Genomic DNA, 20,113 nt, shown 5'->3' on the forward strand with positions numbered 1-20,113 from the left:
CTGTTGTATAGAGAGGGGAGGGATGGTACAACCACTACACTGTTATATAGAGAGAGGGAGAGGATGGTACAACCACTACACTGTTATGAGAGGGGAGGGATGATCTAACCACAATACTTACCTGTGTATAGAGAGGGGAGGGATGGTACAACCACTATACTGTTATAGAGAGAGGGGAGGGATGGTACAACCACTACACTGTTATATAGAGAGGGGAGGGATGGTACAACCACTACACTGTTATAGAGAGAGGGGAGGGATTGTGAGTTCAGCCTGATCTGAAGCCACAAATGCCCACTCGGATCAATGCTGATGTCAGTAATATAATTTAAGCTTGGCACAGTGAATGACTGACATTTTTTATTGGTTTAAGTTTGCAGAGATTTGGAGTGTGTACTTCCTGTACCTTACTGTGGATACCTTATGGTGTGTGTAGTAGTAGAGTCCTCTAGTAAAGTGCTGTTCAATTCCGCTCCTGGAGGGCATAAACACTTCCRGTTTTTGTTCCTACCTGGTGTACCATTTCTGAATTAGTCCCATATTAGGAGAGGATGAAAACCAGAAGTGTTTTGGCCCTCTTGGAGCGACATTGAACAGCCCTGCGATGGGCCTGAGTCAGAGAGGCGTCCCCGGGGATCACCTTTGTTCTCCTTCTCTTGGTACTGTCCACCTCTTCTTACGTCCTGAATTTTTCCTTCCCTATTGCTGCAATACCCTCTCCCCCATCCGGTGCTCTGTCCCTCTCTACGATGCCCTCTCTGTCTCCTTGTGACTGCGGGCTAGGAGTAGCAGGGTAGCAGCATTAGCACAAACCTGCAGAAATGCTTACAATTTATCTACAGTCTGCTCTGCTGAGATGGTAGATTTTCCTTTAGCTTCCTCTGTCTCCAGGCTATAAGATTTTCAGACTTTCTCTCCTTCGCCTCTTTCGCTCCCTCTYGCCAGCCAGCCTCTTGCKCTCCTCACACCCACCATTTCCTCCTTTTTACTCTTGTTTGTGGTGTCTCCTTCCCCCTCTATCTGTTAAGACTAGACTGGTTCACCCTCCTGTTAAAGGAAAAATTCACTCATTCCTTTAATTTACTGTGTTAAATAACACTGAGAACAATTCTTGAACAAATGTTTCATTTTGGCGTTATAACAAGATTGGTAGCAACATGAAACGTCCTTTTGGAAATCTATTGCAGTTGACTACAAAATCCGCCAATACTCTCTATGGGCTAGCTAGCTAGCAAACGTAGCTACACACAATAATACCGAAGACAATATCAGCATGTAACGTAGCTAGTTGTGTAAAATCGCCTTAAACTCCATTATCTATTTAGGCGACAATCTCACCACGTTCAACCTGCACATCAATGTGCCTCAGAGTAGATTCTGACATTCACAACGACAGATATACTTTTAAGGAGATGGGACATGTTGCCGATGCTTGTCAATGGGCCGCACGGTGCATTCTGGGCTATTCTGGGACAAGCTGCGCTCTCCAGGAGTGAAGGGGAGTCTGTAGGGCGCAGGCTCAACCCAACATTAGCACACATTTTGTCAACAAGGACTACAACATTACAAGTCTATTCCTGGACGTAAGATTAACTTGCTCTCTGTAATATTGTATCGCTTTTGAATCGTGACTTATGTACTTTGGAGGAAAATAGGCACTTTCTCACATATACACTGACTTTGAGAAGGGATTGGGTGACGATTAACTTAGCAACCACGTGACACAGCATGACATCGGAACATGATTGGTCGACAGTCTGCTGGTGGAGTATTATATGTTCCGTCTTTCATTGGATTCCTATCTCCTTTGTATATATCTCTGAACACGGCACCATGCACTCTGGACTAAAAGAGCAGACTATTATGACGTGTGCTGGATCCTCCATGAAATGACACATTTCTCCAGGTTGGAATATCACAAAAATAGGATCAATGGCTCATTCCAGAGAAGACATCCTCCCGAGTTACGACATTGACCAGTATTGAAATCTGAAATGTATGATAGACTGTTTCACCATCTAAAGTCCTATTAACTTCCAGTGTAGTGAGAGCTACTTTATCACAGTGCTATGTCATACAGCCGGATTTCTGCCCGCCAATACGCGATACACATAAATGACCAGGGAAATGATAGAACATCACTCAATACACATAAATGACCAGGGGAAATGATAGAACATCACTCAGATACACATGAAATGACCAGGGGAAATGATAGAACATCACTCAGATACACATGAAATGACCAGGGGAAATGATAGAACATCACCAGATACACATGAAATGACCAGGGAAATGATAGAACATCACTCAGATACACATGAAATGACCAGGGGAAATGATAAACCACCAGATACACATGAAGACCAGGGAATGATAGAACATCACTCAGATACACATGAAAATGACCAGGGGAAATGATAGAACATCACTCAGATACACATGAAATGACCAGGGAAATTGATAGAACATCACTCAGATACACATGAAATGACCAGGGGAATGATAGAACATCACTCAGATACACATGAAATGACCAGGGGAATTGATAGAACATCACTCGAGATACACATGAAATGACCAGGGAAATGATAGAACATCACTCAGATACACATGAAATGACCAGGGAAATGATAGAACATCACTCAGATACACATGAAATGACCAGGGGAAATGATAGAACATCACTCAGAGATGCACGACAACAATCGAACATTCAAAATGGATGAACCTTTCTTTAAGAGAGACTGTAGCAGGTTGGTAGAGTGTGTTAGGTCTGTTTCTCCCTCCATTTAAGAGGAGACTGTAGCCGGTGTAGAGTGTGTTTAGGTCTCTGGTTCTCCTCCATTTAAGAGGAGACTGTAGCAGGTTGTAGTTGTGTAGGTCTCTGGTTCTCCCTCCATTTAAGAGGAGACTGTAGCAGGTTGTAGAGTGTGTTTAGGTCTCTGTTTCCCCCTCCATTTAAGAGGAGACTCATTTGAATGGCGTAAATCCTCAGAGTGGTCTCATGCTGTAGGCCTGCTGATAATGGACAGGTCATTCCCCCTGAGGACAGTAATTATTTTCACAGCACAGACCATTAGTTACAAACAACATCAAACCAACACCGGAGACAAAAACACAAGCTGAAGATTGGCTGGTCCTGCTGGTATTGCGTGCTAGATAGTTCCCCATGAAGCCATAAGGAATGAGTTGGCTTGGTCCTGCTGGTATTGTGTGCTCTAGATAGTCCCCATGAAGCCATAAGGAATGGAGTTGCTTGGTCCTGCTGGTATTGTGTGCTCTAGATAGTTCCCCATGAAGCCATAAGGAAGGGAGTTGGCTTGGTCCTGCTGGTATTGTGTGCTCTAGATAGTTCCCCATGAAGCCATAAGGATGGAGTTGTCTTGGTCCTGCTGGTATTGTGTGCTCTAGATAGTTCCCCATGAAGCCATAAGGGATGGAGTTGTCTTGGTCCTGCTGGTATTGTGTGCTCTAGATAGTTCCCCATGAAGCCATAAGGGATGGAGTTGTCTTGGTCCTGCTGGTATTGTGTGCTCTAGATGGTCCCCATGAAGCCATAAGGGATGGAGTTGTCTTGGTCCTGCTGGTATTGTGTGCTCTAGATGGTTCCCCATGAAGCCTAAGGGATGGAGTTGTCTTGGTCCTGCTGGTATTGTGTGCTCTAGATATCCCACTGAAGCCATAAGGGGGGAGTTGTCTTGGTCCTGCGGGTATTGTTGCTCTAGATAGTTCCCATGAAGCCATAAGGGATGGAGTTGTCTTGGTCCTGCTGGTATTGTGTGCTCTAGATGGTTCCCCATAAGCCATAAGGGATGGAGTTGTCTTGGTCCTGCTGATTGTGTGCTCTAGATGTTCCCATGAAGCCATAAGGGAGGGAGTTGCTGGTCTGTGCGGGTATTGTGTGCTCTAGATAGTTCCCCTGAAGCCATAAGGGAGGAGTTGTCTTGTCCTGCTGGTATTGTGTGCTCTAGATAGTTCCCATGAAGCCATAAGGGAGGGAGTTGTCTTGGTCGCTGCGGGTATTGTGTGCTCTAGATAGTTCCCCATGAAGCCATAAGGGATGGAGTTGGTATCATTTCAACAGGGTGTTTCTTTTTTGCTCTTGCAGAAATTGCCAGGCACTTTCGATTCGGTAGCCAGGAAGACGCCCATGAATTTTTACGCTACACCATCGATGCCATGCAGAAAGCCTGTCTGAACGGCTACCCCAAGTAAGTTGTCAAGTCATCGAGTGAAGGACATTAATTATACCTCACTGAAATGAATGTGGGTGTTCAGAAAGCCTCATTCTGTCATTTTTGGATGATTCTTTGTCTTTAATGTATTTCTCTCTCTGGGTCGTAGGTTAGACCGCGCACACAGGCCACCACATTGGTCCACCAGATATTTGGAGGTTACCTCAGGTCGCGAGGTACAGCTTTCAATCTACTATATTGCACAGTTGGTCAATTCCATTTCAATTCCAGTCAATTCAGGAACTACACTGAAATTCCAATTCTCTTAGAACTGGAATTTGTACTTTCTGAGCTGACTGATTCAAATGAATTGATCCCAACCTGCTACATCGATAAACTACTTTTTAAGGCATATTGGGCGAATTGCCTTAGTGGATTAATTATATATTTTTCTCTTTCAGTTAAGTGTTCCATTTGCAAAGTGTGTCGGACACGTACGATCCTTACTTGGACATTGCTGTGGAGATTCGAGTAAGTCTCTTGCTTACTTTAAAAGTATCTTCCTCCTGTCCTTGAATAATTCACAAGCACGATCTAATCAATCGATCACATTTATCCAGATACCTAAACCCCAAAGAGCAAGCAATGCAGATGTAGAAGCCCATTGGCTAGGAAAACTCCTAGGCAGAAACCTAGGAAGAATGGGACTTATAAATTCTTGTCAGATCGGTGGTCCTATTGATTTATCCCTCGCCAGAATAAAGAGTTAATTGATGTGTGTTTGCTGTCACAAAGGAATTCAGCTGATGACTATTTGGTTTCATGCCTGTGTTGAGTGGTCTTCGTCTGTCCTTTTCAGCAAGCAGAAATATCGTCCGAGCCCTGGAGCTCTTTGTCAAGCCCGATGTGTTGAGTGGAGAGAACGCCTACATGTTGTGCCAGTAAGTTCTGCGTAATGATGATGTCACTTCTAACACACTGATATTGTAGACGTACACAAGGCCCACATATTATAGACGTTTTATAAACAACACACTTACACTTTATCAGGTGTAAGAGAAAGTTCCGGCAACAAAGCGATTCACAGTCCACCGAACGTCCAATGTTCTGACCCTGTCTCCTCAAGAGGTTTGCCAACTTCAGTGGAGGAAAAATCACCAAGGTAAACCTCTCGCAACAATAGCCATTACTCTGTATAAAATGCTGTTTCAGTGCAACAGTTCTCACCCTAACTGGTCGTAGTCCGTAGGGCACCATTGCAAAACGCTTTGCAAGGAAACATTATATATATTAATTTTTTTTTTACAAATTCAGGAAGTTCCTCCCATTTAAAAAAATATGTCTCCCTCGAACATGCCCCTGATGCTTACTGGCTGTGTTTTTGTTAGGACGTTGCTACCCAGAGTTCCTGAACATCCGCCCCTACATGTCTCAGAGCACGGGCGACCCGGTCATGTACGGCCTCTATGCTTGCTTGGTGCATTCTGGGTACAGCTGTCATGCGGGCCACTACTACTGCTATGTCAAGGTAAGGATCTCTGATGGTGAGGCCTGAGACGGAACATTTGAGTGGATTTTGTTGGAAGTCTGAAGGATAATTTACGTTTAGATTTATTGTCACTGTTCATCAGAACAGTATGTTGTTATCCTGTTAACTGTGTTTAGTCTCTACTGTGGGATGTCCCTTCACTTTATTTAGAAAAGCCCATTTTATTTTTCCATTGTCTAAACAGGCCAGCAACGGGCAATGGTACCAGATGAATGACTCGATGGTCCATTCCAGTAACATCAAAGTAGTCCTCAATCAGCAAGCCTACGTCCTATTCTACCTGAGGTAAGACGTTAACAATAAATACCAGACCTGAGTCAAATACAGATGTCTGATAAGTTCAAATACCTTTCACATTGAGATCTTTTTCAAGTGAGCCCTGAAAGTGTTTAGCTTAGTGTTATCTCTGTTACGTTCACGTGACATTTGAGTCATTTTAGCAGACACTCTTACTAGAGCAACTTACAGTAGCTGGTCCCCCGTGGGAATCGAACCAACAACCCTTGTGTTGAAAGCGCATGATCTACCAACTGTTGAACTATTCCATTGTTCCTTTACACGGCAAGCTAGATCAAGTATCTATTTCTGGTCTGATGGTTAATAGCGAGATTGCAGTAAGTAGCTAGTAACCATACATATTGACCATACCTGCTCTTTGCCCATTAGGATCCCAGAGACCAAGAAGAAGTGGATGCCAGATCACCAAGCAGGGAATGGGGAAAACGTAGCGATGTCAGAGCAGTTCAGGAAGACACAACCTCAACAGCCCTGTCCTCTCCGCAGGTCACCAAGTGATGGGACAGACTGGCAGAACGGTCCATCATCAGAATGTTTGAAAGCAATACGGTATGAATAGACTTGCTGCCTTCGATGTGATATCTTTTATTGTCCATTTGCATGGAAATCAATACAAACAGGACGGTTCAAATAAGGACACATTAACTATACTGTCCTTACACAATGTAATATACCACTGTTCATAGCCTGATGGCTGATGAGATGAAGCTGGCCTTACACTATAATTAAGGTTAAGGCTTGGGGGCGTGTGGTATATGGCTAATATACCACGGCTAAGGGCTGTTCTTATACACGACGCACCGTAGAGTGCTGGACAAGCCCTTAGCCGTGGTATATTCACCATATAACCACAAACCCGAGGTGCCTTACTGCTATATATAAACTGGTTACAATGTAATTAGAGCAGTAAAAAAATACACGTTTGGTTATACCCGTTGTATACGGTCCGATATACACGGCTGTCAGCCAAATCAGCATTCAGGGCTCGTACCACCCCAGTTAAATAATATAACATTATACACTGTTCAGTAGCCTGATGGCTGATGAGATGAAGCGGGCCTTACACCATGTAATAATACATTATACCACTGTTCAGTAGCCTGATGGCTGATGAGATGAAGCGGGCCTTACACCATGTAATATACATTATACCACTGTTCAGATAGCCTGATGGCTAATGAGATGAAGCGGGCCTACACCATGTAATATACTTATACCACTGTTCAGTAGCCTGATGGCTGATGAGATGAAGCGGGCCTTACACCATGTAATATATATTATACCACTGTTCAGTAGCCTGATGGCTAATGAGATAAAGCGGGCCTCTACCATGTAATATACATTATACCACTGTTCAGTAGCCTGAATGGCTGATGAGATGAAGCGGGCCTTACACCATGTAATATACATTATACCACTGTTCAGTAGCCTGATGGCTAATGGATAAGCGGCCTTACACCATGTAATATACATTACCACTGTTCAGTACGCCTGATGGCTGATGAGATGAAGCGGCCTTAAACCATGTAATATAACATTATACCACTGTTTAGTAGCCTGATGGCTGATGAGATGAAGCGGGCCTTACACCATGTAATAACCATTATACCACTGTTCAGTAGCCTGATGGCTGATGAGATGAAGCGGGCCTTACACCATGTAATATAACATTATACCACTGTTCATTAGCCTGAGCGAATGAGATGAAGCGGCCCTACACCATGTAATATACATTATACACACTGTTCATAGCCCGATGGCTAATGAGATGAACGGGCCTTACACCATGTAATATAACATATACCACTGTTCAGTAGCCTGATGGCTAATGAGATGAAGCGGGCCTTACACCATGTATATACATTATACCTGTTCAGTAGCCTGATGGCTGATGAGATGAAGCGGGCCTTACACCATGTAATATACATTATACCACTGTTCAGTAGCCTGATGGCTAATGAGATGAAGCGGCCTAACACATGTAATATACATTATACCACTGTTCAGTAGCCTGATGGCTATGAAATAAGCGGGCCTTACACCATGTAAATTACATTATACCACTGTTCAGTAGCCTGATGGTGATAAGATGAAGCGGCGTTACACCATAATATACATATACTACTGTCAGTAGCTTGATGTAAGCATGTAATAAGCATTTCACTCTAAGGTCTATACTGTTGTGTTTTGGCGTATGTGACAAATCCATTTTGATTTGATGGCTGATGAGATGAAGCTGGCTCTACTCTTTGTTCTGAACCTGGGGACTTTGTATGGCCTCCTGGATGTCTTGTATGGAGTGTTGTCCCACGGCGTGGTCACTGAAACATGTCTCTTTCACTGCAGAAACTGGACCCTTTCCAGCTGTGTAAGATTCAGTTCCGTCGAGGGCGGCCTGGGCAGACCCGTGTCTAGGAAGGCTCCAACGGCTCCCAGCAGCCCAACAAGATGTCCAACGGGACGTCGTCCTCCGCCCCACCAGGATCCCCGGGACCCATGCTGATCGAGAGCCCTTCAAGAAGCTGAAGAACCCTGTTTGTCCTCAGCAGCCCCAGGCGCGCAGCAGCACCCCCGCCCCCTCCAACGGTGTGGGCAGCAGGTCGGACGGCGGAGACCGGAGGCACGGGAACCAAGGGGCCAGGGGCCTGGCTGCATCTACCTCACTCAAGTCCCTGTCAGACTCCTCCTCGGCAGACACCTCCGACTCCAAGGTACAGCACTACTTAAAATATATGATCAATTCTATTGGACGGGCAGTCTGTCTACTATAACTGCACAAAATGTACCCTTATATAATTGCGGTCACATACAGGATGAAAATGTGCATTTCTCAAACATGCAYGTTGTCTTATTTACATGCRCTTCCCTCACTCAGAATRTAATWGTTCCCATTACTCTTTAGCCCAGTCATGTTAATGTTATACTGGATTTACCATACAGATATAAGATGGTCAGTTTGTCTGYATGTCATTGGTTTCTGGTCACGTTATTCATCAGAATCAAATGCTTGCTATTGTCATCCAGGATTCCATGGGTACCAAAAGTGCGCCGGTTGGTGGGACGTCCACCCCCCCTAGGAACGTCTCGAACGGCATGGCCTCCCCTGCCAAGAGTGTGGAGCGCGTGGGCACGGAGGAGCAGAAGACAGTCAAGCTAAAACCTCTGGCCCTCAACAACATCACATCTTCACCCACCAGCACCACGTCTCCCCCGCCCGCCAAGAAATTGGCCCTGTCGGCCAAGAAGGTGAGACTAGAGGCACCGTGAATGGCTCCGTAGCCGCTTACTTGCTGACCAGACTGCACGCGCGCAAGTTGATTTTATACACCGACACCTGATGCGATCAGGACACGCAGGTTGAAATGGCTAAACAAACTCTGAACCAATTATATTAATTTGGGGACCGTTCGAAAAGCATTAAACATTTATGGTAATTTAGCTAGCTTGCTATTGCTAGCTAATTTGTCCTGGGATATAAACATTGGGTTGTTATTTTACCTGAAATGCACAAGGTCTACTACTCCAACAATAATCCACCGATAAAACGGTAGACCAAATGAATTTCTAGTCATCTTTCCTTCAGGCTTCTTTTTCTTCTTTGGACTTTGCCAACCGCCATATAATCAACTTTAAGGTGCATTACCACAACCAACTGGAGTGTGGACCTCAGTTAATCTTTCAGTCACCCACGTGGGTATATGCTCCTAAAAACCAATGAGGAGATGGGAGAGGCAGGACTTGAAGCGCGTCGAGCATCACAATTAGAACCAATTTCTATTTTAGCGCCTGGCTACGCAGACGCTCGCGAGCAGTGTGGGTGCAATGATTGAATGCATGTGTACATTTATGCAACGCTCGCACATGAGACACGTCTGGTCAGCATGTTAGCCACTACAGCTCTGTCGGGGCAAGCCAGTACTGAATACTGTGAGAGAGGTTTGTCTGATTTTAAAACGAAGACACTGTCTCTGATTGTAAACGCCTTGTGGATAACTTTGCCAGTCTCCGATTGACGGTGGATATTTGTCGCAGATGTAACAGGAAGTAGTATGTTGCGTCTGTTTTTAAAGCTCTCTGGTGCAAGTAAGCACTGGCTCACACAGATGGCGCGACACTGGAAAATAGGCTAGGCCTAATCATAGTTTAGTAGTCTTTATAGTTAGGGCCCTGTCTTTTGGTTAATCATGTTACACGACATGTAGTTCAACCTTTTTTAAATTTAAAGCTGTTTCATCAAACTATCCTTTTTTTAACGTCAGATGGTCCAGCACCATCCTCAGACAATTGTGTACATTTTTGGTCTAATTCTAAGTTCTGGAAAAGGCTTAAAATTAAGGTTAAAATCCAGGTCATGTGACAACCTAAACACAGGGCCCTTATTTAGTCTATCAGCAATACAGCTGCTTTCCCTGGTCTTTGCCTTGGAAGCATGTAGTGTCTTTGTTGCCTGCTGCCTTCCTTCCCTTCACCTCTATCCCTAACTCTTAAAAATTTGCTGTGTTCGATATTATCCTATCAAATTGATTGTATGACAATTGGATCTGTTGTAGTCTACTGTAAAACTAGTACACTGTTCCTATTCTCCTATCAAATCAACCAACTAGTCTACTGTCAGACTAGGGCTGGGCGATATGGATCAAATATCATATTTTACAGTATTTTATGAATAATTATTTTTAAATAATTGATCTAAATATGCTTTGAGTAGTTTTGAGTAATATGCTTTGAGTAGACCCTAGAGTAGCAACAAAAATAAGTCATTTCAATTTCTCCATTTATACCATTCAATCCACCTCCACACTGTGCCACGCAGCATGATATGGGCAAATAATATAGACCTAGTGAACTGTTGGAATATAGTGGGCAGCACCGTGAATACGATGTTTTGACATGACCATGAATGAATAAACCAGGGAGGAATTATTTACAGGGTAGGAACCAGTGTTGGTCAGTGTTTCCAGGTGACCCGAATTAGATGTTACATTACATGTTTTCTTACTTCATGTAGCTAGCTAGCTAACATTCATGCTTTGCCTATTCCTCTCTGATAAGATACCATTGCACAAACATGCTTATCTAGGCATGCACTGGCACTAGTCAGTATTAGCTAGCTACGTTTGCTAAATGTACTAACTAGCGATTTAGCATTAGCGACCTTGCTAAGAAAAGACAAACTAGCAAATAGTAAGATACACAAAGGAATAGTGTATAGAATGCTTGTGGACAGCAGCATGTCCCAACATCATATCCATCTGACCATGCAGAGTCAACAGCAAGAAAGTTATTGCGGCTCTGTGGTCGAGCAACTGGTGACGAGGCAGGGCTTGGTGTGGTTGGCTGCATGCATCAGTCTGAGCATCGGGGGGGATGTGACTCAAATCATATTTTGTCACATGCGCTGAATACTACAGGTGTAGTCCTACCAGGGAAATGCTTACTTAAAAGCCCTTAACCAACAATTTAGTTTTAAGATTAAAAAATAAATAATTACTAAATAAACTGAAGTTAACAATAAATATAAACATGAAAAAAAGAAAATAGAAAAAACAAATAATTAAAGAGCAACAATAAAACGACAGTAACGAGGCTGTACCGTTACCCCCTGTATATAATGTCAATTTGGGGGGGGCACAGGTTGAGGTAATATGTAGGTAGAGGTAAAGTGACTATTCCCAGGGTCCTTAGTTTAGTGGTGAGCTTTGAGGGCACTATGGTGTTGTAGTCAATGAATAGCATTCTCACGTAGGTGTTCCTTTTGTCCAGGTGCGAAAGGGCAGTGTGGAATGCAATAGATTGCGTAATCTCTGGCTCTGTTGGGGCGGTATGCAAATTGGAGTGGGTCTAGGATTTCTGAGATAATGGTGTGAGCCGTTACCAGCCTTTCAAAGCACTTCATGGCTACAGATGTGAGTGCTACGGATCAGTTGTCATTTAGGCAAGTTACCTTGGTGTTCTTGGGCACAGGGACTATGGTGGTCTGCTTGAAACATGCAGGTATTGCAGGCTCGGTCAGGGACAGGTTGAACATGTCAGTGAAGCCACTTGCCTGTTGGTTAGCACATACTCGGAGTACACGTCCTGGTAATCCGTCTGGCCTTGTGAATGTTGACTTGTTTAAAGGTCTTACTCACATTGACTGCGGCGAGCATGATCATACAGTCGTCCGGAACAGCTGGTGCTCTCATGCATGCGTCAGTGTTACTTGTCTCAAGGTGTTCGTAGAAGTCATTTAGCTTGTTTGGTAGGCTTGTGTCACTGGGCAGCTCGTGGCTGTGCTTCCCTTTGCAGTCCATAATAGTTTGCAAGCCCTGCCACATCCGATGAGTGTCTGAGCCGGTGTAGTTGGATTCAATCTTAGTCCTGTATTGATGCTTTCATTGCCTGTTTGATGGTTCGTTGGAGGGCATAGCAATATTTCTTATAAGATTCCGGGTTAGAGTCCCGCTCCCTGAAAGCAGCAGCTCTACCCTTTAGCTCAGTGCGGATGTTGCCTGTAATCCATGGCTTCTGGTTGGGGTATTTATGTACGGTCACTGTGGGGACGACATCATCAATGCACTTATTGATGAAGCAGGGGACTGATGTGGTGTACTCCAATGCCATGGGAAGAATCCCGGAACATATTCCAGTCTGCTAGCAAAAAAGTCCTGTTGCTTAGCATCTGCGTCATCTGACCACTTCCGTATTGAGCGAGTCGCAGGTACTTCCTGCTTTAGTTTTTGCTTGTAAGCCGGAATCAGGAGGATAGAGTTTTGGTCACATTTGCCAAATGGAGGGCGAGGAAGAGCTTTGTATGTGTCTCTGTGTGTGGAGTGTGTGAAGGTCATCTGTAGTCTATATAGTTTTTCTCTGGTTGCACATATAACATGCTGGTAGAAAATGCGGTAAAACGGATTTAAGTTTCCCTACATTAAGAGTGTGCCGGAGTGCCGTCTCTGAATGAGGATTTTCTTGTTTGCTTATRGCCTTATACAGCTTGTTGAGTGCGGTCTTAGTGCCAGCATCTGTTTGTGGTGGTAAATAGACAGCAACGAAACATATAGATGAGAACTCTCTTGTTAGATAGTGTGGTCTACAGTTTATCATGAGATACTCCACCTCAGTCGAGCAAAACATTGAGTCTTCATTAATATTTGATCCCGTGCACCAGCTGTTATTGCCAAATAGACACAGACGTCCACCACTTGTCTTAACGGAGGCAGCTGTTCTCTCTTGTCGATGCACGGAAAACCCAGCCAGCTCTATGCAAGGTTGTATTCGGCGCATGTGACTAATAAAATTTGATTTGTTACCATTTTGTCGTTCATCCACATCTCAGTGAAACATAAGATATTCCAGTTTAATCTCCCGTTGATAGGATAGTCTTGATCGGAATTAATCCAGTTTATTATCCAATGATTGCACGTTGGAAAATAAAACTGATGGTAGGGGCGGGTTACCCACATCGTCGGATTCTTACAAGGCACCCCGACCTACGACCCCTATATCTCTTCTTCATGCGAATTACGTGGATTTGGGCCTTGTTGGGTGTCTGAAGTAAATCCTTCGCGTCAGCCTAGTTAAAGAAAAAAAACTTTATCCAGTACGAGGTGAGTAATCACTGTTCTGATATCCAGAAGCTCTTTTCGGCCRTACGAGACGGTGGCAGAAACATTATGTACAAAATAAGTAAAAAATAACGCAAATTGGTTTGGAGCCTGTAAAATGGCAGCCATGTCTTCCGGCACCATTAGTATTTTAGTATTAAACTCAAGTAGCGAAAGGAGTAAACTATAAAAACTGACATTTTACRTGCTGGAGTTGAGTACCACATTTTAACAAACCAAACATGGACATGGTTATAGAAGGTAAAGTAAAAGCTCGAACCGCTCCGTGCATCAATACCGGTGTGTGTGTATATGGTATACCGCCCAGCGATGTGTATAAGAGACAGCAATACCGGTGTGTATATGGTATACCGCCCAGCCCTATGCAAGACTAGTACACGTCTGTGTTCTTTTTCTCTTGTCTTACTAACCACATACTCCAGTACAGGTCTCTCCAACCTTGTTCTTGGAGAGATACTGTCCTGTAGGTTTTCACTCAACCCTAATCTAGCACACCTGATTCTAATAATTAGCTTGTTGATAAGCTGAATCAGGTTAGTAACAACTGGGGTTGAATTGAAAAGCTGGAGTGAGAACCTACAGGACAGTATCTCCAGGAAGGGTTAGACAGCCCTGTATTAGTAGTCGCCTCTTTTTTACAATGTTTTGTCTCTTTTTGTTTCAGTTCCAATTATTTTCTTCTAACCATTTCTAACTCTTCTCTGCCATACCATCCTCTCCTGTTTTTCTCTCTCCCTTGTTAATTTGTTCTTCCATCCGTCTTTACAATGATTCCTTCCTCCTTATTTGATCATCCCTCCTTTTTTGTCACGTTCATGGCAATTTTCTTTTAGACCACCAAGTTTTTATTTTTGTCGATAACTGCAGGCCAGTCGCAGCCGGAGTCCGAGCAGCACTGAGGCTCAACACCCCCACCTGCCACGCCATCCGTCCAGTGACCGCACGCATCCTGCTCAACTTAACAACCTCACCTCCACCTCACCCACTCACAGTCACAGGTACGAACCGCACCAYGTCCCCCCTCAACAGACCRYACACAGCATTGTGTCCAGTTAGGCACAAAACAGGAGAACTATTTGAAACCGAGTAAAACAGGGTGGTACTAAGTTTGTCCAATTTAGAAACACTGCATTCTGTTTCCCTTTCAAAGCAGTTTGTTACGGTATGCTCTACTGAACATCACCCAGTTCACACTGGTTTACTGTCCCATTGGTGAACTTTTGAAGCAATACATAAGACTATACATTGTGTACAATATTTTGCTGGATGGTTTGAATTTCTCCTATTTTGTTCTTGAACATTTTCTTCTCGTTCCCCTCTCAGGGTTGGTCCATTCCATTCACCCAAACTGCAATCTCCACCCGCAGCCCACCATGTCCACTCAGGCATCCCATCTAAGCATCAGAGTCCCCAGAAATCAAACTCCACCCTCTCTCCAAAAACCAATGGGCTTCAGACCCACCTTCCAAAGAGCCCTAAACCTACCAAGACCCCCAGTCTGTCAGCGCCTGGCCCAAGCAGTTCCGCCACCTCCTTAAAGAAGAAAAAGAAGAAACGGCGTCACTCTGAGATGGAAGGCGGAGAGCGAGAGCCAGCACTGGCCTACGTCATATCAGACATCCCCGCTGAGCCCCAACTGATCGAACCGGCCAGTGAGAGGAAGAGGAGGAAAAGGAGAAAGAARAGAAAGAGGGAGGAAGAGGATGGAGATACAGCCGAGAACCACAGRGAAAGGGTTCAGTCTCATCTGGAGGCTTCACCGCCGGCCCAAGAGGAGGACTGGTGTCAGGGTGGATCATGGCGACTCAGCCCCCCTGACAAAAGAGCCCTGGAACAACCAAAGCAGCCCCATCCCCAGCCTGAGAGTAAGCTCCAGTTGGTTCCAGTGGTTCTCCAGTGTGATGCGAATCAAGGAGAGCAGAGTATGGACACTGTGACCATGATGAAGAGGAGGAGGAGGAAGAAGAAGAAAAGGAGATTGGAGGAGGGACCGGAGGAAGCGACATCAACACGTTCTGTTTCAGAAAGGTCACTGAGATGTTATTGTGATATTCCAGCTAGAAAACGTAGATGCATTACAGACTACTATTATTTTTCTGTCTGGTCATGTAGCTTTAGACCTGCAGCAGTAAACGTTTCAGTTAAAACGCATCAAAAAGTAAATAATACTTATAGTACCAGTCAAAAGTTTGGACACACCTACTCATTCAAGGGTTTTTCTTGATTTTTACTATTTTCTACATTGTAGAATAATAGTGAAGACATACTAGTGAAGACATGTACTCTATGAAATAATACATATGGAATCATGTAGTAACCCAATTTTTTTTWAACAAATCTAAATATATTTGTGGTTCTTCAAATTAGCCATCCATTGCTGTGTTTCTTGGCCTAAGCAAGTCTCTTCTTATTATTGGTGTCCTTTAGCAGTGGTTTCTTTGGAGCAATTTGACCATGAAGACCTGATTCACGGTCTCTGAACAGTTGATGTTGGGATGTGTCTGTTACTTGAACTCTGAAGCATTTATTTGGGCTGCAATTTCTGAGGCTGGTAACTCAAATGAACTTATCCTYTGCAGCAGAGGTAACTCTGGGTCTTCCATTCCTGTGGCGGTCCTCATGAGAGCCAGTTTCATCATAGTGGTTTTTGCGACTGCACTTTAAGAAACTGTAAAAGTTCTTGAAATGTTCCTGATTGACTGACCTTCATGTCTTAAAGTAATGATGGACTGTTTCTCTTTGCTTATTTGAGCTGTTCTTGCCAAAATATGGACTTGGTCTTTTACCAAATAGGGCTATCTTCTGTATGCCACCCCTACCTTGTCACAACAAAACTGATTGGCTCAAACACATTGAGGAAAGATATTCCACAAATGTAACTTTTAACAAGGCACACCTGTTAATTGAAATATATTCCAGGTGACTACCTCATAGCTGGTTGAGAGAATGCAAAGCTGTCATCAAGGCAACGGGTGGCTACTCATCATGTCATCATGTCAAATCCGCCCCCAAAAAGATTTAACACCTTTTTTGGGGGGGTTACTACATGATTCCATATTTGTTATTTCATAGTTTTAATGTATTCACTATTTTACGATGTGGAAATAAAGAAAATCCCTGAAGTGAGTAGGTGTCCAAACTTTTGGACTGATACTTATTTATATATATATATATATAAGGCTGTGATGCAAGATATTAGCTAAATGTATTGGAAGCAACATATAGCATGTATCACTGGGTCAAACCTACCCTGACCAATATGGAATCTTACATGGGAGATATAGGTGAAAATACAACCAAATGTCCAGTTTCTTTGCACATTGACACGTTAAAAATATAAATATGTTTTTTTGTACCGTAGTTCTGGGATGAGGGACACGGTTGTTGAAAACGGCGCTGGGGATTCTACTGCGCCAAAGAAGTTAAAAAAGCGCAGGCTAAAAGAAGAGGTGAAACAGTGGGAGGAAAGCAGACGTTGTTGCTTCGACGACCAGAGGAGCGACACTGAAGCAGCGGAGGCCCTTCCTAAGAAGGGCACCGTGGAGAGCACCGGTAGACCCCCACACCACACACTGCTGCATTGACTGAAGCCAACAGTCCAGTCTTACACATTTTTACCATAACCTATTTGGCAAAACTTTTCTAAACTCATATTCTAATATGGTTTCAGGACTTGAACTCATKTGGGCAATATCTCTTGATTAGGCTCTATCCTTGTTTTGCATTATGTAAATGATGTATACATTATTACATTTCCCAGGGCTCACATTTYTGTTTTATTGTGGCTCTTTTTGTTGCATCTGCAAATGTTAAGGTTATTTCTGGATTAGAAAGGGGTGTAGGTGGTGGGCGTGGCAATGAGCGCGGTCGGCCCCACCCTCCTGGCTTTGTAGCTGGAAAAACGCTTTCCGCCGTTTTCCTACAATTTTACAGTTTTAGTTTTAAAGAAGTTTACTGTGATTCCATGCGTTTTGTCATGGTTACTGCTGTTCTTTTGCTCAAACATAATGCACAATGCTGCTAAATTAATTGTTTTGGGAATTTTTATTTCTTCCTGACTGTCAAGCTTTTATTTTGGTGCTTGTTAGTTCTCAAAGATGATATTATATAAAACTACAGGTCCATTATCTTCATTAGCTACATTAAATCTGGTTTTAGTTGTCCCTGGTTGTGAATGTTTCACCTCACTCTACTCCTCCCCCCACCACCATAGCTGGAGTGATCGTGTGGGACAGCCAGGTTAAGGATGGCTACAAGCGCTCCAAGGCCCCCGCTGCAGAAGCAGCAGAGGAGGGGACCGGGGATGTCCCCCGCCCAGCCCCCATGGTCTGGGATGGCAAGAGGAGTGGTGGAGTGGTTGAGGAGCTCCTGAAGAACTCTTTGGACAAAGCCTATGGAACCCAAGGTGAGATCTAGAACATAAGACATTCTCAAGGTTGCACTTTACCTCCAGTGGAGTCAAGAAATTGTAGTAAAAAGTTTTAGCAACGTTATTTATGTAGCTAGCTAAGTCTCTCTGGGAGACTAATGGCAGTAGCAGCTCATACCGCTGTTGTGCGTAGCGCTGTAATGACTGAGGGGGGTGGGTGTGTCCAGTCCTCAGCTGGGAGGGAGAGGCATCTGCCATCAGTAGGGATGCCATTGACGACACCCGCGATGCCAGAACCGACACGGTGATTGACGAGTGGGACGAGGACTTTGACAGTGGAAAGGTGAGAGGGCACCCACAGACACACAAGCCCGTGGAAAGCTGTTTTCACATAGTGATCKTTTCAACAGAAGACATTATGTTAAAGGGATACTTTAGTTGTAGCTTGTTTTTGACTTACCTAGGGTGCTGTTTCAATTTTTATCCCGGATATTTAGCAACATCCTGGCTCTCCTGGCCTTCCACTAGAGTCCTAGTGGAAACTGAATGCACCAGTTAGCTCTGCATCTAAAGCCTGGGTGAAGGGCTCCTTCTGTTCCTACAACCATGCCTTGGAATGCACCGCTAACTGGTTCTGGAACATGTTACCTCTGGTACCTCTGGTCTTAACATTTCTTATGTGTGTATGAACAGGTGAAGAAAATGAAAAAGTATAAGCGAGAGAAGAGGAGGAGCGGCAATATCTTTCAGAAGATCCAGGACCGGCGGAGCATGTGGTCGGTCACACCCGGCGCTAAGAAGACCGGCTTTGGATACCGTCACTGAGAGCCAACCAGAATGGATGTTTGGATACAGTCACTGAGAAGCCAACCAGAATGATGTTTTGGATACACTCACTGAGAGCCAACCAGAATGGATGTTTGGATACAGTACCACTGAGAGCCAACCAGAATGGATGTTTGGATACAGTCCTGAGACCAACCAGAATGGATTTGGATACAGTCACTGAGAGCCAACCAGAATGATGTTTGATACAGTCACTGAGAGCCAACCAGAATGATGTTTGGATACAGTCACTGAAGCCAACCAGAATGGATTTTGGATACAGTCACTGAGAGCAACCAGAATGGATGTTTGGATACAGTCACTGAGAGCCAACCAGAATGGATGTTTGGATACAGTCACTGAGAGCCAACCAGAATGGATGTTTGGCCACATACAGTACAACAACTGAATGACGACACGTGACGCCACTGTAACAATGTTTACTCTTTTTTGATTGTGTTTGGCGGTTCATACCCTGATTGGCAATACGAGAGACCATGGCCTGTTGACAGAACACACCTTTCGGAGAGATAATGACCATCTTTGATCTGGTGCTTCTCTTCACTGTAGAACTTACGCCTAGTCTTCCTTTGATGACCGAGTCTGGTGAGCTGACCAACACGGGCTGTGATTACCATCGTCAGCCAGGGTTCAGCAACAATGAGTTGACCATTGCTTCTACACAGTTGTCTCAGATGGATATAAAATATTGTTCCGTCAATGGTCTCAAGCTGCTCATGGAATATGATGATTTACCTACTGTGATGCTGCTGAGCTTCCATCTGTGGTAATACATGACACTATGTTATGAATTCAGAACAAGTCATGTCAGGAATTCTCATATTTGGACATTTTACATGGTTGGGCTACTCTAGGGGACGGTTTTGGATTTTTAGCCGATATCAAAGGATGTGCAGTGACCATATAGCATTTATCTGTGTGAAAGGATGAGGTGAGAGATTTTGATAATGTTGCTAGATACCCTTACCATCAGCTAAATGTATTGAAACTATGAGGGAGACACTTGGGTTGTGTTCAGGTGGCGAAACGTTCAGAACTTTGAATTTAGTAATGTAAAAGAGCTGAAATGACTTCCTATTACAACATATAACATAATCATCTGTTCTACACCATCTATTTCTCTGAACATTCTAAAATGGTGGCAACCAGTGATTTAGTGTATAAAAAAATTGGGTTGCAAACGTTGATAGCCGTTCTTGCTGAGTAAAGCAACACTCCCTATACGTGCAATGCATTTTTCCGCAAACGGTGGGTAAAATACAAAAAC

The 20,113-nt window shown here is 43.9% G+C and overlaps 1 protein-coding gene across 1 annotated transcript in view; it reads left to right on the forward strand.

Moving 5' to 3' along the window:
* usp36 (ubiquitin specific peptidase 36) overlaps positions 1 to 18,871 on the forward strand; it is a 32,111-nt gene extending 13,240 nt beyond the window's left edge. The window contains 22 exon segments of the mRNA XM_070435518.1: positions 4,112 to 4,218; positions 4,348 to 4,414; positions 4,640 to 4,657; positions 4,660 to 4,713; positions 5,038 to 5,123; positions 5,238 to 5,297; positions 5,299 to 5,340; positions 5,567 to 5,570; positions 5,573 to 5,706; positions 5,912 to 6,012; positions 6,394 to 6,482; positions 6,485 to 6,518; position 6,831; positions 8,371 to 8,527; positions 8,530 to 8,735; positions 9,049 to 9,270; positions 14,499 to 14,629; positions 14,955 to 15,659; positions 16,993 to 17,183; positions 17,845 to 18,036; positions 18,228 to 18,343; positions 18,694 to 18,871. Of these exon segments, the coding sequence (XP_070291619.1) occupies positions 4,112 to 4,218; positions 4,348 to 4,414; positions 4,640 to 4,657; positions 4,660 to 4,713; positions 5,038 to 5,123; positions 5,238 to 5,297; positions 5,299 to 5,340; positions 5,567 to 5,570; positions 5,573 to 5,706; positions 5,912 to 6,012; positions 6,394 to 6,482; positions 6,485 to 6,518; position 6,831; positions 8,371 to 8,527; positions 8,530 to 8,735; positions 9,049 to 9,270; positions 14,499 to 14,629; positions 14,955 to 15,659; positions 16,993 to 17,183; positions 17,845 to 18,036; positions 18,228 to 18,343; positions 18,694 to 18,825 (2,849 nt within the window). The 3' untranslated portion in view covers positions 18,826 to 18,871.
* Positions 18,872 to 20,113: the final 1,242 nt, after the last annotated feature.

Source organism: Salvelinus sp. IW2-2015, linkage group LG27 (genome assembly GCF_002910315.2).
Source record: "Salvelinus sp. IW2-2015 linkage group LG27, ASM291031v2, whole genome shotgun sequence".
NCBI classification, from domain to species: domain Eukaryota; kingdom Metazoa; phylum Chordata; class Actinopteri; order Salmoniformes; family Salmonidae; genus Salvelinus; species Salvelinus sp. IW2-2015.